General features: G+C 38.3%; 1 protein-coding gene across 3 annotated transcripts in view; it reads left to right on the plus strand.

Annotated features, from left to right (window-relative positions):
• USP12 (ubiquitin specific peptidase 12) overlaps positions 1-18,438 on the plus strand; it is a 43,266-nt gene that overhangs the window by 3,656 nt on the left and 21,172 nt on the right. For all 3 annotated transcript variants that reach the window (XR_015222582.1, XM_086621291.1, XM_086621298.1), the window contains exon 2: positions 10,644-10,724. Coding sequence is in view for 2 of the 3 variants with exons in the window: in XM_086621291.1 (XP_086477417.1) it covers positions 10,644-10,724 (81 nt within the window). In the remaining variant the exon portion in view is untranslated. The remainder of the gene's footprint in view (positions 1-10,643; positions 10,725-18,438) is intronic.

Raw genomic sequence — 18,438 nt, forward strand, 5'->3', positions numbered from 1 at the left:
TACAAGTAGAACTTGGTCTTTTACCCTCATCCATGCATTAAACTGCAGTCAAAGTCTTACCTGACTGAATTATACGAGGTTTTTATGCATGGCTGAGAATCATAGAATCATAGAATGGCATAGGCTGGAAGGGACTTTAGAGATCATCTAATCCAACCTCCCTGTCATAGGCAGGGACGCCTCTCAACTAGATCAGGCTATTCAAGGCTCCATCCAACCTGGCCTTGAACACCTCCAGGGAGGGGGCATCCACAGCTTCTCTGGGCAATTTATTCCAAAGTCTTACCACCCTTGTACTGAAGAATTTCTTCCTAAGATCTAATTTAAATCTGTTCTCCTTCAACTTAAACCCATTTCCCCTTGTCCTATCAGTGGACACTCTTGTAAAAAAAGTCCCTCCCCAGCCTTCCTGTGGGTTCCCTTCAGGTATTGGAAGGCAGTAGTAACCCAGGCTAACTGAAGTGAAGATGTGTCCCAAGCTATACTCACCATAAAACAGAGATTGAGTCTAGTACTTCTGACTTCTGCTTCTGTTGTCTAGAATCCAGCAATGCTTGCCAGCAGTTGAAAGGTATCAAGTCTTATAGTAGCTGAAGTGGAGATAGAAGTTATCTTTGTAGCTTAAAAGATGCAAAGACATCAGTCTCAGATGTGCAGAAGGAAGTTGTAATGGTAATAGTACTTGTTCTTCAGCGTTTCTTCTAGAAACTAGAAACATTGGTGATGTTAGCACAAGTTGAAGAAAGTAAATGAAGTTTAAAAACTATGCTAATCTAGAAGCTGTAGCATTAGACATTAAAATCTTTTCTTCGTGTTTCAGGTATTTGTCTAAGTGTTCCTTTCTCTATCTGCCAGATTAGCATCTTATATACAGAGTCAGTGTCACTGAATGTCTTCAGTGATTGATTCAGCCCACCAACACTGACATCAAATACATAGTCTGTAGCTAGATGTGGATTGTAGGATGTAGGTGTGTTCTGCATGAGAAGTCTGTGCCTATCTTAAAATCCAAATTTTTGTTTTGTTTTTGAAAGGAGTAAGACTTGTGGAGGCACGCTGAATGGCTGGCTGTTGTCCTTTTCCTGCCTGTCTCCTGTCTAAGGGTACTGTCAGCAGTACCCTTTTGCCAGTTTCAGTCACATTTGACAAGAGTGAAGGGTTCTCCAAGGTACTTAAGTTCAATCAAGCATGTGGGGGGCGGGGGGAAAGGCAGCTTAGAGGAAATGGACCCTGTAAGTGCCTGGTTGAGAAAAGGTTGCAGTGCAGCTACCTCGGATGTTGTAGCAGAGAGGCTTTATAAAAACACTTAATTGCAGGAAAATCTTATAACTAACCGTGAGATAGGTATGCATGTATGGATTCCATGACTGCTTAAGGAGTAATTTGTTTACAGTAGGGTTTTCGAACCTGATTGTGAAATCTGCAGTTAGTGTAAATTGATGTTTGCCAGAGTTTGCAGTCAGCCAGAAATGGCTATGATGTACTCACTCCTGTTCCTTCTAATTGCACTGTCTTCTCTGAAGCACACATTATAATACTTAAACATTAATTGATGATCAGGTTAACAGATTCCACAGGAAAGTGTACAGAAGACTCGTGCTGGAAGAAGTGAGAATTGAGAGTTACAGCCAGGAAAGAAAAGTTGTGGAAAAACATAGCTTCAAAGTGAGGAAGTGATAGAAAAGAAAGCAGAGGAGGAGACAACTGAAGTATCATAGAGAAAATCGCAGTGTTATGGTATTTCTTTGTCCAGCTGTCTGACTTGCTTATGTAGCAGGGTTGGCAAGAAGGAACATGTGCTGTGTCTCAGCCACTGCATTTCACTCTGGCATCATGACCTGAATCCGCCTTGATCAGTGGACTGGAGTGTTGAGACACGTGTTCTGTTGTGGTGATTCTGTTGCAAGCACATTACATTTTGGAGAAGTATTTGTTACGCAGTTGGGGTAAGAACTGAAACCACAGTAGGGAGGTTCACTCATCTGTTGGAGTTCTTATCAGGAGACTATTTCATGATAAATATGACACTAAGACTCAAGCATGATTGTGGCATTTGTCATCATTTTTGTAGATGTAACATGCTGCAATATGGTAATAAAGGTGGGTCTGTACACTTGCTCTTTAAAATACTGGCTTTGTGACAGTGCTTAGTATTGTAATTAATTTAGACAAATTTGTTTTAAATTTACATCAAAATATGAATTTGACTGTAAATCAATGTAAACCAAATGTGAAATATGGGCACAAAGAAGAAATTCCTGAAGTTATGTAGCTGTAAAGCAATATTTATACCAGCACAGAGAACTGTTTAGTTGGCATATTACTTAGTTGGATAATTTCAATTATATAAATGTTCCTTTTTCTTTTTACCTGTATGTATACATATATTAATCTTGCAAGTTCTAAGCACAAAGAAACAATGAAATACAAACTTGGCCTCTAGTCTTGCCAGCAGAGTTTTTAGCTGTGTCAGTGGGAATAACTGATGCTATTACTAGAAAAGCTTGAATAGTTAGGTTGGTCATTTATATAGTCTTTGTATTTACTTTTTAAACTACTGAAGCAACTAATTTACATTAAAACTTCTAGGGATGATTCTGTAAAAATGTCTGGATGTCTGTCCATTAACTGATACTGTCTACTTTTCTCTTTCAATTTTTTTTAAAAAAATTTTTTTTGGAAGGAAAGAGGTCTATAAAAGCCCTATATAGGGGATAACTTTTGTTTTCCTAGCTTAGTAAGTTTGCTAAAGTGAAATATGTCATTTGTTAAAAGCATTTAAATCAGGTCTCTGTGATCTCTCAGTGAAGGGGGAAAAAAAAAGATCTTTTTGTAGCGTAGAACTGGAATGGTATATTAACATAAGTAGACCAGAACTGGAAAACATTTCTACCATTTTTCATAAACTCTTCTTTTTTTGTAGTTCCATGAAAATGGGAAATTATCAAAGCAATGTACTACTTTTTATGAAACAGGAATTATGTGGGTTAAAAAAGCATGTGAAACATACCACAGTGTGCAGTTTATCAACAAAAGCATTTGTTTTCTGCTTTTCTTTCTAGAAAAATATGTTCTTCTCTTTCCTCCCCCTTTGTATTTTGAGTGATTAAGTCTGATTTTTCTAACAGATGAATATAATGCTTATAACTGTCTGTACTTTTTAGGCAGTGAAAGATTTCTAAGGCCACCATCAGATCCTCTTTTATATGCATCTCACAGACTTCCTATCTTGTCTACTAGTGTAATTCAACCTTTAACTAAAAGTCTTTGACGGTAATAGTTTTAATTTTTGGGACCCTCCTTAGTAAGTGTCATTATGAGATGTGTTGCACCAATGCTATTGAAAATCCATCTGATTGGAGGAAACTGTAGCAAAGGAACCTGACATCATAAACAGCGTTACCCTAGGAATTTTCTGGAATTAGGCAGTATAAATACAACTTATCTTGTTGACATTATTTTAATTTTTAGCAATATGATTTCCTTCTGTATTGGGCGGGTCGTAAAGTCCATTTCAAGTCTGGCAGCAATTGAGGAAGAATTGTAGAAGCATCATTAAATCATTTCATGTTTTGAAGATCCATTCCATGAAAGAGCCAAGCCCAGAGCCCCAATTCTCCAAGTCTCAGCTTCATATGTCAGACTTATCTTTGACTTCAGTATTCAAAACAGAAGGAAGTATGACTCTATCTAGTTGCCGTGAGGGAAAATATGTTTCATATGCTCAGTGGGGCTCAGAAAAATGGGTGTGGTAGACATACCGAATGTGAAGAGAAGGTAATTTTGTGCTATGCTATCATTTCCTTGTCCAGTCGGAGATGTTTTTACGTTGTACTCAATAAAAATCCTTTTGTCTTAGCTGCACATGATTAGAACATACAGAAAAAGAACACTATTTGTAAGTATTTTAAAAATGTGAACTAAAACTATGAAAATATTTCATAGTTAGATTACCAAGTTATGTATTACTAACACGTGTTCTTTTGCAAATAAATGAAAACAAGGATTATTGAATCTCACTCAGCATATTTCACGTCTGCTTTCTGTGCTAGAAACAGTATCAAAAGAAATACACTTCCATTTTGGTTGCAGTCAAAATAACAGATATAAACTGATTTAATATAGCTGTTCTGTTTGCTCTTAATCCTGATTCATACAAATACATGGAAAAGTATGAATTCGCATATTCTGAAAGAACATAACTGGAAGAGTAGAATTATGTGTTTCTTCTTTAGCAGAAGATTCCATCAGTCACAGTGCATTAATTAGTGTAGGCTATGAAATTCTGTGTACCTTCACTAGGGGCACAGGCAAGGAAGAGTCTTCTAATACATGGCAAAAAAAAAAGTGAAAACACTAATAAGTGAGTGCTTCTATTCTGAGATTTATTTTTGCTAATTATAAATAATTAAATTAATTTTACACTTGTAATATTTTATTCTTGTTCAGGAAAACATTGCTATTTCTGATTACTGATTTTTCCCTTTTACTTGTAATGCCTTTCTGCCACTAGGAGGAATAAAAGTTCTGTTTTGTAAGTTTTGTTGTTGTTCACTTCCCTATAGCTAAGGTCATGTTTTAAAAATTGGACTTACATGTACCTATGCAACATGGTTTAGTTATGTGAGTCACCTTTTATTTTTGTTGTTCCTTGCTTCTTGCAGGAAGTGGAAAGCATTGTAGGGAAGGATCTAGCTTAGTGCATGTGGGAAGGGAGAAATGGATCTCCAGAATTTTGACAACAAATACAAGTTTTGAGATAAGAAATTTCTTTTAAGTGTGAAATTTTTGGTTTTACTCGGGAAGTAACAACTCAATAAAATTAGAGGATAAAGCTGTTATAGCAAACTACCCGAAAGATGACCTACCGAGTTATCAACTGATATTTGTTCTAGAAAGGGTTAGATCAAACCCCTCTTTCCCACCCCAGTAAGACTGACACTAGTGTAATCTTCAAAGCACATTGGGCTCGTTATGAATCAAATTTTTGTAAGAGAAATGCTGTCTGCTGGGTTGGATGATGATAACAAGGTAGAACTCTTTAAACTTGCAATTGTTTGCATGCTTGCTGACATGTTTTTAGACAGTATTTTTAATATAAGGAGCCTTTCTTTTTCTTTAGACGCGTGCTGGGTGCATTTTCATTAGTGTTTAAGTTCAGGTAGGGTGTGTGCAATTCTGAAGCGCTTCTCCCAGGCATCCCAATTTACCATACTTTGGTTTGCATGTTGGAGTAGTCTTAGAGTGCACAAATCCTTTTGTAGGAAACTAAATCATAGAATCATAGTTCAGCTGCAGCTGGGTGTTCAGTCACAGAGCCAGCCTAGAACTAATCTGGCAGAAACCCTCTGAAACCCGAAGTGTGTATGTCCGAACGTAAGCACCAACTGATTTGCTTTATAGATTGGCTCCAATTGGCTTATCCGTCCATATGTTAGCTGTTAGTGTGTCTCAGGAGTACTAGTTCGACACATAGCACCACAATACTGTGACCTCTGAGGCAGTGAGAAAAGGCAATAATAAAAGCAGAAATGCCATTTAAGAATATTATTGCTTTAGCAAGTGGAAAACTAAACAAACAAACAAAAAACCTCATCATATGTCTGCACTTTATTTCCCCTTTTCCATAGAAATGTACAAGGTCAGTTTTTTTTAAGTTTGTTTTAGAACTTTGGGAGAATATATATCTGTAGAACTTGAAAATCAGGAAAATTCAATTGTCCTTAATTTAAAAGATACTACACTTTTCCTCTCCTACTGTGCCTTCTGGGCTTTGATTCCACTAAACTGAAAGAAAACACTCATTTGGTTAATGTTCAATGTGTTAATTTATAGAAACCTCAAGCTCTTCTGAAAATAAAAGTTGAGAAACTTAAGGACCTTCCATGGTAAACGTGCATTCTTATCCCTTCATTAAGAAATTAGCATCAAAGGGGATCTTTGATAAATCAAACAATATAGCCCTCTTCTTTAACTTGGTGGGGGAGAGATGCAATAAGTATTCAACTGATTTGAATGTGGTTAAACTAAGATTACTCAGGATTTATCTCGTATTGGTTTGACGTTAAACACAGGATGAAATGTACAGTAGTTCAGCTTTACACCTAGCTTTCATGATGTGTGAGAACACTCTTTTATAATCATTGATATTTTAACATTGTTTCCAGAATCATTTTCAATAACAAATAAAAGTTAAGCAAATACTGATTTCATTGTGTGTTCTTGTTTACACACCTTGGTTGCTGAACTTTCCACTTTATAAAGCTCTTATACCACGTTAGCTGTGACAAACACGTGTTCTGTATGCCTGTATAATTATCTCCATGCTGGAAGCAGGGTAAGGTAAGGCAGTGTTTGGTGATGTATAGGTTTTATACTAAATGATGCAAAAACTGATAAATGCCAGTACTAAAGCAATATTAGCTTTTTTGGGCTTCTGTTGTGCCTCTGTTCCTTCCCACTTCTGGGTAATGACCTTGTGTACTTCTTTCTGCTCAGAAGGGTGGGGAAGCTGGAGGTGGGTGTACTGACCAAAGCTGATGTTTCTTTCTGTCCCCTGCACAATGTCAAAGCCAGGTTGCTGTGTGGGGACTGAGCACCTATTGAATGGGTTGTTAAGTGAGCCCCAAAAAAGAGAGGTTTGTTTTGGGATCTTCCCACATCCCAGATGGGGGAAGTGGCAGAGGAAGAAATTCTATGCTCTGCAGCATACATCGCAGACTGAAGTCTCCCAAGTCTAGATCCCAAGCCCAGTAAGTCCATCTTGGCTGATGGGAAGAGAGAGACTCCACTTCTGCCTTAAGTCTCTGCTGTCCTCTTGTCCAAAGGATGATATGATACCATAATAGTTGATGGTGTTGCAGTGCTTCTCCTCTGCATCTGTGTTTGCGTAACGGAAGAGTCAGCTGGGACTGATAATGTGGACTGTAATGCTGAATGAGAAACCTTTTGTAGCGAGGGGTAGTTAGGTTTTAAAAAAGCTTTCACAGGTCAGGTGTGAACATGCGTTTTAGCATACTGTTTCAAGCCCCTGCTGCATACTCTGTTTTCACTCTCTGCAGCCGGCACGCTGTGCATGATATAAATGATTACTTTTGGGGGAGGAGTAACATCATTTATGACAGACAAAAAGAGAGCTGTAGAGGGAAGTCTAAGTAGCTTGAGGGTTTTTATCTTCGTGTAAAACTTCCATGCTGGTTTGTAGTAATAAAACATTCATAAACAACTGCATTCAAACATTGGTAATGCCGTGCTTTGAAATCAGGTGAGAGTCTAAGCCTTGAATGAAACAGCCTGTGAATAATCAGAAGACCATAACAATATTGGAGTATCTTAGCATGTCTTTCTAACTGCCGAGTCAGGATCCTTATTGTGCTGGAAGACTAAATACAGTATTCAGGTCTGTACAAAACAGAAACATCAAAGTTTATACTGTAATATTCTTCCTTCCAAAAATAGAATAAAGCAGCTACTCCACCCTAGCTTCGAAAAGAGAAAGAATTTCATAAAAGCCTGCTCTGGAATTCATTTATTTTTAAAGAAGTAGAGAATTTAACAATAGGATAAGAAGGCCTTCACAGTTAGTTTTTTTCTAGTTTATTTGTAAATAATATAGACCTTGCCAGAGCTTGCAGGTGTATTTCAATAAGGGTGCAAAACTAAATATTCAGAAGTTGTGGAGTGCTGTGAAATACGTTCATTTGATTTGTGTCAATATGGGACAATGGATGGATGTGCAAATAGGTGTCAAGGAGTAGAGTGTGCTTATTCAAGATAAGTGATTGTCTTAGTTTAAGATCTCTGTGAAATGCAAAACCGTAAACCTGCAAAATGCCTCATGGTGCTACTAACCAGGAGCCTCAATTGTGAAATGTGTTCACCTGATACATGGCAATATAAAACAATGTCAGGGCCGCATAGTGAAATATGACCTTCTCTGTATATGTAACCTTTAACCATTCTGTTCGTTCTTGTATAACCGTAGTGCTAGAGAAAGCAGAATGGTATGTATATAGTTCTCGCTTCTTGCAAAAGCCACCTAATGTTTTGGGTTTTTTTTCTCTTCTTCTTTTGCTTTACTGCCAGTTGCAAGGTGTTAGACAAGAGGGGCCTGGGGGCCTGTATGCGCTTAATCTCTAATCTCGCTTAACCACTTTTAAGTTAGCTTGCTTAAGTCATGTATCTGTAAGTTGCATAACCCTTGTGTAAGATAAGCAGGAGCCAAGATGGAGAACAAGGATGGTCCTGATGACTTCGCAGAGCAGAGTCATGATGACTTTGCTAGTTTTCTGGGGAGGTGAAAAAGTCATCATGAGGAAGACATACAGCCTTCATCCCTGAGACCCCTAGTCACGACCACCAGGAGACACTGTGCATGCACAACTGGGGGGGTTAGGGGTGGAGACTATGGAGATGACTTCTCTGAGCTCATTGTAATAAGACCACTTTTTCTCGGAAATAATTAAGAATATGTATTAGTAAAAGGAATATAAACCAGAAATAAGAACTATATGGTGTGCATCTTGGTGGAGCGGAGACTCCCGGCGCAGCCAGCGCTGTTTGCTTGCTTTTATTTGCCTAATAAATTGTAAACTTTAATTGGAGTTCTGTTTGGGACTCACTCATTTATCACAGTGCTTTAATCTTGAATGAGGTTTTATACCCCTTTTCCTCACCACCAACATTGCCATTTGACAACAGCTTCTAAAGCAGTAAGCCCTGCAGCCAGATCCCCAGTACAGGAGAGGCTTTATCATAATTGCAGGCAATAGGTCTGATGAAAAAGCAGCCGGGGCCGTGTTGTGAGTGGAGCAGAGCTGTACTGTCTCAAGTGTGGACTTACGCTATCTTCTGCTCTATTCTAGTTAAAGTTGTTACCTCCTAATGGGCCTTTGACCATGTGTTTCCAGTTTCAGAACTACTAGGCTAGATTGTGTAACCACTCGTAAGTTCTGCAGTACCACAGTCGCGTCATGGCACATACCACATAAGAGTTTCATTTTCATTTTATGCATTTTGATGCGGTCCTCATTTTAATTCTATCCCACTTCCCCCTATCTGTAATTAATCTGTGAAATCCTGTATGCTGTTTTTAATGCAGTTTGTGAGTTTGGTTTAATTTAATTGTTGTAATATACAGGGTTCTTTGCTGTATCTTTGGTGTAAAGAAAGAACTTGTTGGGAAGGAGTCACATCTGTTTTTGCTGTATAGTATGTGCAATTTTAGTTTCACTTAGGCCTGACTTTAGACTGAAATATTCATGCTCATGTATTAGTTTGATAGAGGAGATATAGATATGTATATATATCTCTGTTGTTGTATGCAGCAAAAGGGATTTAGAATTGGATACATTTGCTCTTCTATAAAAACAATCAGTGTAAGAGCTCATAGAAAGCTGTTTTTTTTTTAATCTGAATTTTCCAGAGTAGAGGCTTTTCTGTCTCTAAATGAAAAACCTCACTTTCCTTTGAAACCCAATGTTTATTGGACCAGTTCAGTCAACAGTCACCAGTTGGAACCACAGACTAACCAAAGTTACCTTCTCTGTCTTCTTTCTGAGGATCAGATCAACATATTTGTTGGGCAAAGCCTGCAGCATTTGTAATGCACACCAACACTATGTGTACTATGTTGTCTTTTAATTTTTCAAAGTTCAAGGTATTCAGCAAAGCGCTTTGCACACTTTATGTTTTCAGTGTAAGTGGAACAGACCAGTCTTTTTGCTTCCTGTGAACAATCTGCATTTCTTAACTTTTTCTGAAATGTGGTATAGTATGAAAATTACACTTGTTAAGAGGAGCTCACCGTTTGGCCTTGCATCACCTGCTTTGCAATACTGTTTTAATGCAATTGTTATTAAAGAAGCTCCACTCTGAAAATAGTAAATACAGAACGTCAAAACAGTGTAATTGCATGAAAATACATGAAAATTATTTAACTAACTTTGAGACGCTTTTGAACAGAACATATTTGGAAACACATATCTGTAAGGCATTTTGCATTATGTCAAAATAATTTTCTTGTGGTGGAAGAGCGTTAGGTTCTTTATTATACATAGGTAAGCATTAAGTTGTGGCACAGTAGACTTGTTGTCTACTTTAAGAGCTGTGTGAAATGGTTTTCTGGGCAATCTAAACATCCTGAGAGTGCAAATCAGCAGAGAACTCAAAGGACTGATTTTTCTGCATTCATGGCTATAATTATCCTGCCTACGAGCTTGTCTTTGCATTAAGCAATAGACTAACTAAACAAGTTTGGTTAATTTGCCATGCGTGATTGTTGAGCTGGATCACAAACTCCACTTTCTGCCCCCCTCCAGGGTACAGACAGGAAGATGTTTCATCCATTTTCAATATTTAGTCTCTCATTTATTTTTGTTTTCCTCCGTCCTAACTAGAGAGAATGTCACTGTAAGTAGGTATAGTAAACCTGAAGTCTTACGGTCTAAGATCTGAAAATATTGCTTTGATAGTAGTGAGGTCTCTAGTTGTGACTATTTTTTTCGGGGTATTTTTTTTGGTTGGTTGGTTTTGGTCATTTCTCCTTGCCAAAAAACTTTACTTTTTTTTTTTTTCCTCAACTAGATAAGTTCACTGTGTGCGTAGTTACAACACTAACATTTTATGGCTTTTCATTTTTCTAGGGCGCCAATGCCTCAGCTTTGGAGAAAGAGATTGGTCCAGAACAATTTCCAGTCAATGAGCACTATTTTGGTTTGGTTAATGTAAGTTTCAGTTCATAACTTTATTGCTTTGAAATGCCATCAGTGGATTTGTTAAATTGTAAGACTGTGACTGAGTGAATAATTGAAACACTTGAAGATATAGTCATTGAATATACATACTTATTGAATTGTGTTTCAATATGCAGTGCATTTATTGAAATATGCTACTGAAATAATTGTTGAAATTGAATTGTATATTTAATACTTTATTTAATTTTACTAATTGTAAGGTAATTTTTAAAAAACTTTCTTGCTATTAAAATTTATAAGTCTTAAAAAAACCCTGTTTAAAATATGTAGCTTGTAGTTCATAATATGCCAATCTGAGTGAATAAATATAGTAAAAGAAAAAAGTCCATTAAAGGCTGTTGATATGAAGTCTTCATGTCTGCTATTTATTTTAAGATTTTAAAAAAATGCTGAGCCCAAAGGAGAAAGCAATGGTGGAAAAACATACTGAATTGTTCAATTCAATCATTTAAGGAATAATTTAAATTTTAATTTCTGGTTTTACCAATGAAAAGTGTATCTTGTTAGAAATTGCATTGTTCTGAAATGAAATATTGAAATATTTTCTTTATTAGGGCTTCAGAAAGTACATATTTAAACCAAGTTGATTTAACAAGAGCTATTGTCTTGCTTCTCTTAATGAAACTAATTACTTTGACTGCTGTCCTGCTACTATAACATATGTCTCTACCTCTAGGTTCTTAGCACTGACATGGTTCAGGAGTCTGCAATCTGAGTATACACTGTGCAGTCAGTAAACACTCTTACTGATAAGCTGGCTTACATGCATCTCAAATGAGTAATTTTTATCTTTCTCATGAAAGTTGAAACACCTTCAAAATGTTGCGTTAGTTCTCTGAAAACAGGAAATACAGTAGTTTAACTGTTAATACTTGTTAGTTCTGTGGCAGAGCTTAGGCTTTCCATCAAAGCTGTTCTTATCTTTTCTCAAATCCCTTATTCTTATGACAGATAAACTATTTTCCTAATTTCTTGTCCAAGCCCAGAGAGAATTTAAGACTTGACAGTAAAATTGGATTGTACATCTAATCTTGAAGTTTTACATATTTTGTACCCTTAAGAAAAGTTTCAGTAAGGACAATGCCCTTATTGGTTTCGCTGGAATAGAATCATAGAATCAATTTTCTGTTCAGAAAAGCTAAGTTTCTGAAGTAGGCTGCGTTTTTAAGAAGACTGCAGCACCGGATTTGGTGAGAACAAAGTTGATAAGACACTTTGGTTTAGTTTGTAGCCAGCCATGGTATGCAGGTATCTGTAGTGATCAAGGACTTTTCAACTTGTTTTTCCTAATGGCCCATGTCCAAGAACCTGGGGGGAGCATGGCCAGGGCGATTGACATCGAACTTGACAAATGGGTATTCCATACCATGTAATGCTCACTATAAATTGGAAAGTTTGTTGAGGAAGGTCTCTCTTTCTCAATGGTCACCATCCCTGGAGGGTCTCAGCTGTCATTCTGCTCCCGAGGTCTACTCTCTCTTCTGAGATTGCATTTTTGGGATTTTCCTGCTCCAGAATCTTTAGCCAGGAATGGGCTAATTGACCAAGCGGTAGTGAGCAATTGCATTGTACATCACTTGTCCGTATATATTATTATTATTATCATCATCATCGTCATCATTATTATTTGTCATTTTATTTTATTTCAACTATTAAGTAGTTCCTATCTCAGCCCTCGAGTCCTTCCTTTTCTTGATTCCACTTCTTGAGAGGGATGAGGTCTAACAGCTGGCTGTTGTTTAGCCCTGGATATGGGCTAAATGTAGACAGTCTTCCTAATATATAATGAATATCCTTATGAGGAAAGGCTGAGGGAGCTGGGTCTCTTTAGCTTGGAGAAGAGGAGACTGAGGGGGGACCTCATTAATGTTTATAAATATGTAAAGGGTGACTGTCATGAGGATGGAGCCAGGCTCTTCTCACTGGCATCCAACGATAGGACAAGGGGAAATGGATATAAGCTGGAACACAGGAGGTTCTGCTTAAACATGAGGAAGAACTTCTTCCCAGTAAGGGTAACAGAACACTGGAACAGGCTGCCCAGAGAGGTTGTGGAGTCTCCTTCTCTGGAGATATTCAAAACCCACCTGGACGCGTTCTTGTGTGATCTGATCTAGGTGGTCCTGCTCCGGCAGGGGGATTGAACTAGATGATCCTTTGAGGTCCCTTCCAATCCCTAACATTCTGTGATGCTGTGATCAACAAATTCTGGCTTTCTGTAGTCCAGAGGGAGTAGGAGATTTGAGGGGAGATCTGTCTTTCCCCTCATTCACCTCAACCATATACGTAAGAGACAGGCAGCTAAGATATCTCGGAGTGCTCTTTACCTTTCTGTGTAGTACAGGAATGTTGCTTATTTTAGCTTCAAATAATAAAGTTTTATGAACCAAAATTCTTTGAATCATAACAAATAGTAAATTTGGATTCCATTACGTCTATGGCACACTCGTGCTGTGTTATTCAGGTACGGTGTTTGGGTAATGAAATTCAGTCATATTGTTGCTTGGATGGTTTTCAGATCTGTTACACAGATTCTGTTTACTAACACAGTATGTGTGTGCCATAAATGTGTAATAAGCTTGCAGAATTTAAATCTATCAGGAAAAGGAAAGGCAGTGACCTCTTCATTAGCAACCTATGGCCAGTGACCATTCAGAAAGAATGGCAGAGTTAATGATAATTAAAAGAAATATTAGATAACTAGATAGTAAATTAAGAGTACTATTAGACTGAGAAGTGATAGAAATCACAATTTTTGTCTTCATTGATTTCTCTAATCGTTTTACAGCAATTACAAGAAGTGAAGCTTTTAGAGGTTCATTAACATTTACTGCTAAATATTTCTGCTTTGTTTATCGATTTTGTTTGTCCTAACTTTGTCTAGAGTAATGGCAAAATTGGAGATAATGTGGAAATCAATAGCTCTCTTCTAACTGTGTGATAGCCAGCCATTTGAGGTGTCTGGAGTGCAGGACAAAATTTTAGGTAAAGGTGACAGTCCTGAAATAGAGATCTGTCAATGGTAAATGTAGCATTTATCTAGAGGTAGTGTAAAAGAAGAAGAGGTAGAAGCATTATCTTATTCTCTCTATCTTTGTGGCGGAATCTAGGGATTATTCAGAGGATGTGCTGAAAGAAACAATTTGAGAGGTAAAAGAAGAATTAAGAAAGGGCAATTATGGGAAGCATATGGAAGACCAGATGGTTGATGGGATGTTTGAGTCTGTCAATGAAAGCTCTAAATGGAAAATTCAGCTTAGGCTGGAAGGAACAATACCATTCACTAAATCAGCAGGAAATATTTAAGATACATGGTAAGATGAAAATGTTAGTAGTGTGATGTCGCATGCACATGGACAATCAGGAACATCAAGTCTGCCTATCATTCTTCTTTCCTTCTCTGGTGCAGTAATGCGTACTATTCAAATCTAGGTATTCAAGTTAAATCAGTTATTTTACACAATAAGTATGAAATAATTAATGTTTTTAATCTCCTAAGAGCTACTCTGGTAGCTCTTCAGCAGTTTAGCAGGCTTCTAGAGCAGAAAGTTTGGTTATTCAGTCTCTTGCAGTGGATCTGTGTGTTTCGGAGAAGTCGCTTTTACTGGTGTGGCCCACCGCAGTGAATAAAAGTTGTCAGAGCTGCTGATGCATCAGAGATGGCGGGAACCCTGGTGCTGCACAGAGACAGTGTTCTAAGCAGATCTAAGTTCTTGTAGATCTCTTGTTGGAAACTTTTTGTAGATCTGTCGGGTTCAACAGCCAAGTTTCTTCCTGGTTGTATGTTGCATCAGAACAGTAAACTATAAGGCTGTAAGGCTTAGTGAGTGTGTGGTGTTTTTGTTGCAACTTTCCTGATTGTCTCATTTTTTTTATTTCCACACAGGTTTGAGTGTTGTAACTTTGATTTCGGAATTAAAAAAAAAAAAAAATGTGTAGGGGAAACATACAGAATACAGTATTTTTGTGAAAGGAAATAATCTGATTTCTCAGAATTTAGAACAAAAGAGCAATGTGAACTGAAAAAAAGAGAAAATTTGTTTTTTTACTTTTCTTAGAGATGCATCTTAAGATGATCCTCACAGAAACAAGGAGGCAAGCAATAAACCGGTCGAAAACATAGGTTAAAATAACTATATAGTCTCTATTACCTTCCCCTGAATGAGGCAGAGGAGTTTCAGTAGCCCATACAGGCTGACAGTTTAAGAGATAAAATTACAATGACAGTCTGCCTTAGAGTTTTCTGCTGTTCTTCTGAGGCAGACTTCACAAGTGTTTCATTTTCCTACAATTATATTTTGAATAAAGCTAGCTAATTTCTGAAGCTAGCTAAACATCCTTCTTGTTTGGATAGCTTGGTGGGCTTCCAGTGCTGTGCATTTTCGTATTTCAGAGTGGTGTTGGAGTGTTTACACTGTCACTACGAAACATACGGATTATGGTTGCAAACTTCTCATTATTATCTTCTTACAAGTGTTGTGTTTCTGAGGCAGCGCTGGCTGTAAAGCGAGGGGAGGAGGACAGTGTCTGTTGGTCTGTCGGGTTTGCGTGGCAAGGTTTTGGTAGCAGGAGGGCTACAGGGTGGCTTCTGTGAGAAGCTGCTAGAAGCTTCCCCCATGTCCAACAGAGCCAATGCCAGCCGGCTCCAAGATGGACCTGCTGCTGGCCAAGGCTGAGCCCATCAGCAAGTGGCAGCGCCTCTGGGATAACATATTTAAGAAGGGGAAAAAAAAAACTGCGGGAGAGAAAGCTGCAGCCAGACAGAGGAGTGAGACTATATGAGAGAAACAGCCCTGCAGACACCAAGGTCAGTGAAGGAGGAGAGGGAAGAGGTGCTCCAGGCACCAGAGTAGATTCCCCTCCAGCCCGTGGTGCAGACCATGGTGAGGCAGCTGTCTCCTGCAGCCCATGGGGATGAACAGTGGAGATCCGCCTGCGGCCAGTGAAGGACCCCACAGCAGAGCAGGCGGATGCCAAAATGAGGCTGTGACCCTGTGGGAAGCCTGTACTGGAGCAGGCTCCTGGCAGGACCTGTGGACCCGTGGACAGAGAGGAGCCCGTGCTGGAGCAGGTTTGCTGGCAGGACTTGTGATCCTGTGGGAACCCACGCTGGAGAAGTCTGTTCCTGAAGGACTGCACCCCATATAAAGGACTCACGCCGGAGCAGTTTGTGAAGAGCTGTAGCCCACGGGAAGGATCCCACACTGGAGCAGGAGAAGAGTGTGAGGAGTCCTCCCCCTGAAGAGAAAGGAACAGCAGAGACAACGTGTGATGAACTGACCACAACCCCCATTGCCTGTCCCCCTGCACCACTGGAGGGGGAAGAGGTAGAGAAAATTGGGAGTAAAATTAAGCATGGGAAGAAAGGAGGGGAGGGGGAAGCTGTTTTTAAGGTTTAGTTTCATTTCTCATTGTCCTACTCTAATACGATCGCTAATAAATTAAACTAATTTTCCCAAGTCAAGTCTGTTTTGCCTGTGAAGGTAAATTAATGATCTCTCCCTGTCCTTATCTTGACCCACGAGCCTTTCATTATATTTTCTCTCCCCTGTCCAGCTGAGGAGGGGAGTGACAGAGCAGCTTGGTGGGCACCTGGTGTCTATCCAGGGTCAACCCACCATGGTTGGCCAGGTTAGCAGGAGAACTGAGAATTGAAGAAGCAGAATAAGAAAGCGAAAGATACGTGTTCAGTAGGTGGTGGGAGGATGGGGAGACTGGAGCGAGGTCTTGGGTGTTTTCTAAATGAGAGGTGTGCTTTTGTATTGGAGTCAAAGATGGGAAGTAAAGTAATAATGGTGTAACAAATTCCCTATTTGCTTAGTTAGAAACCTCCCCACGTTTTCCCCCTTGTTGTTTAGTACATGTACCATTACAATTTTTTAATGATTGGAAGCTTTTGTTTTAAAAAGATCTTAGGTTTTGAAGCGGTGAATGTTGATGCTTTAGATATAAAACAAATGTAAGCTAATTACGTTTTCTTGAGGAGTTTGTTTTCAAACAATCTTCTGTTGCCTACTCTCTGTCTGAATTTGGTTAAAGAAAATCTTTTATAAACTTATTCTGCTTGCTTTTATTTCTTATCCACAGGCATGTACGTTAACATACATTCATATTAAATTAATCTCCTGAATTGTGTTCCGAGTTCTTTGTTGCTTCATATGTTGGTTGTCTCCCTGCATGTTTGCCATTCTAATTAACTGATCATCAGATTGTTCCTTTTTAAAATTGGAATGTTACGAAATTTCTAATTTGCTGCCTTTTCATCTTTCGACACTTGCTGTAGAAATTTTAACGCTTTTCCCATTTGATTGAATTTTAATAACTTCCTTAACATTTTAGTGGAGTTCTCCTTTTGTAGCTATCTCTAATTATAAACTCATAAACAGTTAGCTTACAATTTTAGATGTTTTGACACAAACTACTATGTGATTTCATCTGCTTCCTTTAAGAAAAAAAGCCCTTATTTTTCTCTTAAGTTCATTGACCTACTTGAGCACAAATTTGGACCACAAAGAAGCTAATGTAAGCATTTTCTCTAGCTTAAAGAAATAAAATAATGGGTGTTAATTTCCTCACTTTTGATATGAAGATCTTAAGACTTATTAATATCTTTTTTAAAAAAATAAACTTCTTACTGATTCTTTGAGTATGTTTTGGGTATTTAGAAAGTAGTTCTTCATATTTCATTAATTTAAACCAAAGGAAAACAATTTACTTTCCAGTTTTCTGTTTAAATTACACGGTGCTCTTGTTTGTCAATGTCTTGTTTGTCAATGTCGGGAAAGAGCAAGAAACAGATACTTTCCTGTTGTTCTTAAGATGTAAGTTCTATTAGTTCTATTTCTCTGTCAAAAGAACCTATTCTTAAAATACCTGTAAATGCACTCTGCTCTATAACAGTCTCTCTGTCACAAGATATTCTTAGAATTTGCTACCGGTATATGCTACTATCTTTATATAAAACATAAATTCAAACATGATTTTCACATTTTACAGAATGTGTGTAACAGGTATGGGTGTCAATTTGCAGGTTGCGTGACTGCAGCTGAAAGGTTGGATTACTTGCTGAAGGCCATATGAAGATTTTTCTCACATTTTCAGTGTTAGATAATAGGTTTCACTGGAGGAGGGCAACATAAGATGAGTAGCTTTATCCTCTGACAGCTCACGATGCCTTCACAGAGGGAATAGGGAGACTTGCAGTGTTGGGGTGAGCTGGAGACAGTGTCAGTGACCAAAAGACGTAAATGCCTAAGAGCTGGAAGGAGTCTGGGGAAGGGGGATGTCCGGAGTGTTCTGGTATAAGGAGGGTTATGGATGCCTTTCTTGCTGACTCTGCTTGCTGCGTGTCAATTCAGTGTCTTGCCTCCTTCAAAAGGCGCTGGTCCAAATCGCCCATCCTTTCCTTTCAATTTTGATTTGAAACTACCAGCTGTGCCATAGCTTTGAATCCTGAACAAGCCATGTTGCATTGTTTTAAGAAAACTCCTGAATGCCAATCCTGTTACCCTAAAATGAGAACTGAAAATGTAGGAAGAGATTAAAGCTGTTATTTCTGACTTTGATCACAACTAATAAGATTTGGAGAATCCAATTTCCGAAGTGTCCGAGAAGCTCTCAATTTACAGCTGAATTTCTTTGCAGTACGAGGTTGTGCTGTGCCTGTTCTTTACTGTTGTGGCTA

This window comes from Tauraco erythrolophus, chromosome 1 (assembly GCF_009769465.1).
Source record: "Tauraco erythrolophus isolate bTauEry1 chromosome 1, bTauEry1.pri, whole genome shotgun sequence".
NCBI lineage: Eukaryota > Metazoa > Chordata > Aves > Musophagiformes > Musophagidae > Tauraco > Tauraco erythrolophus.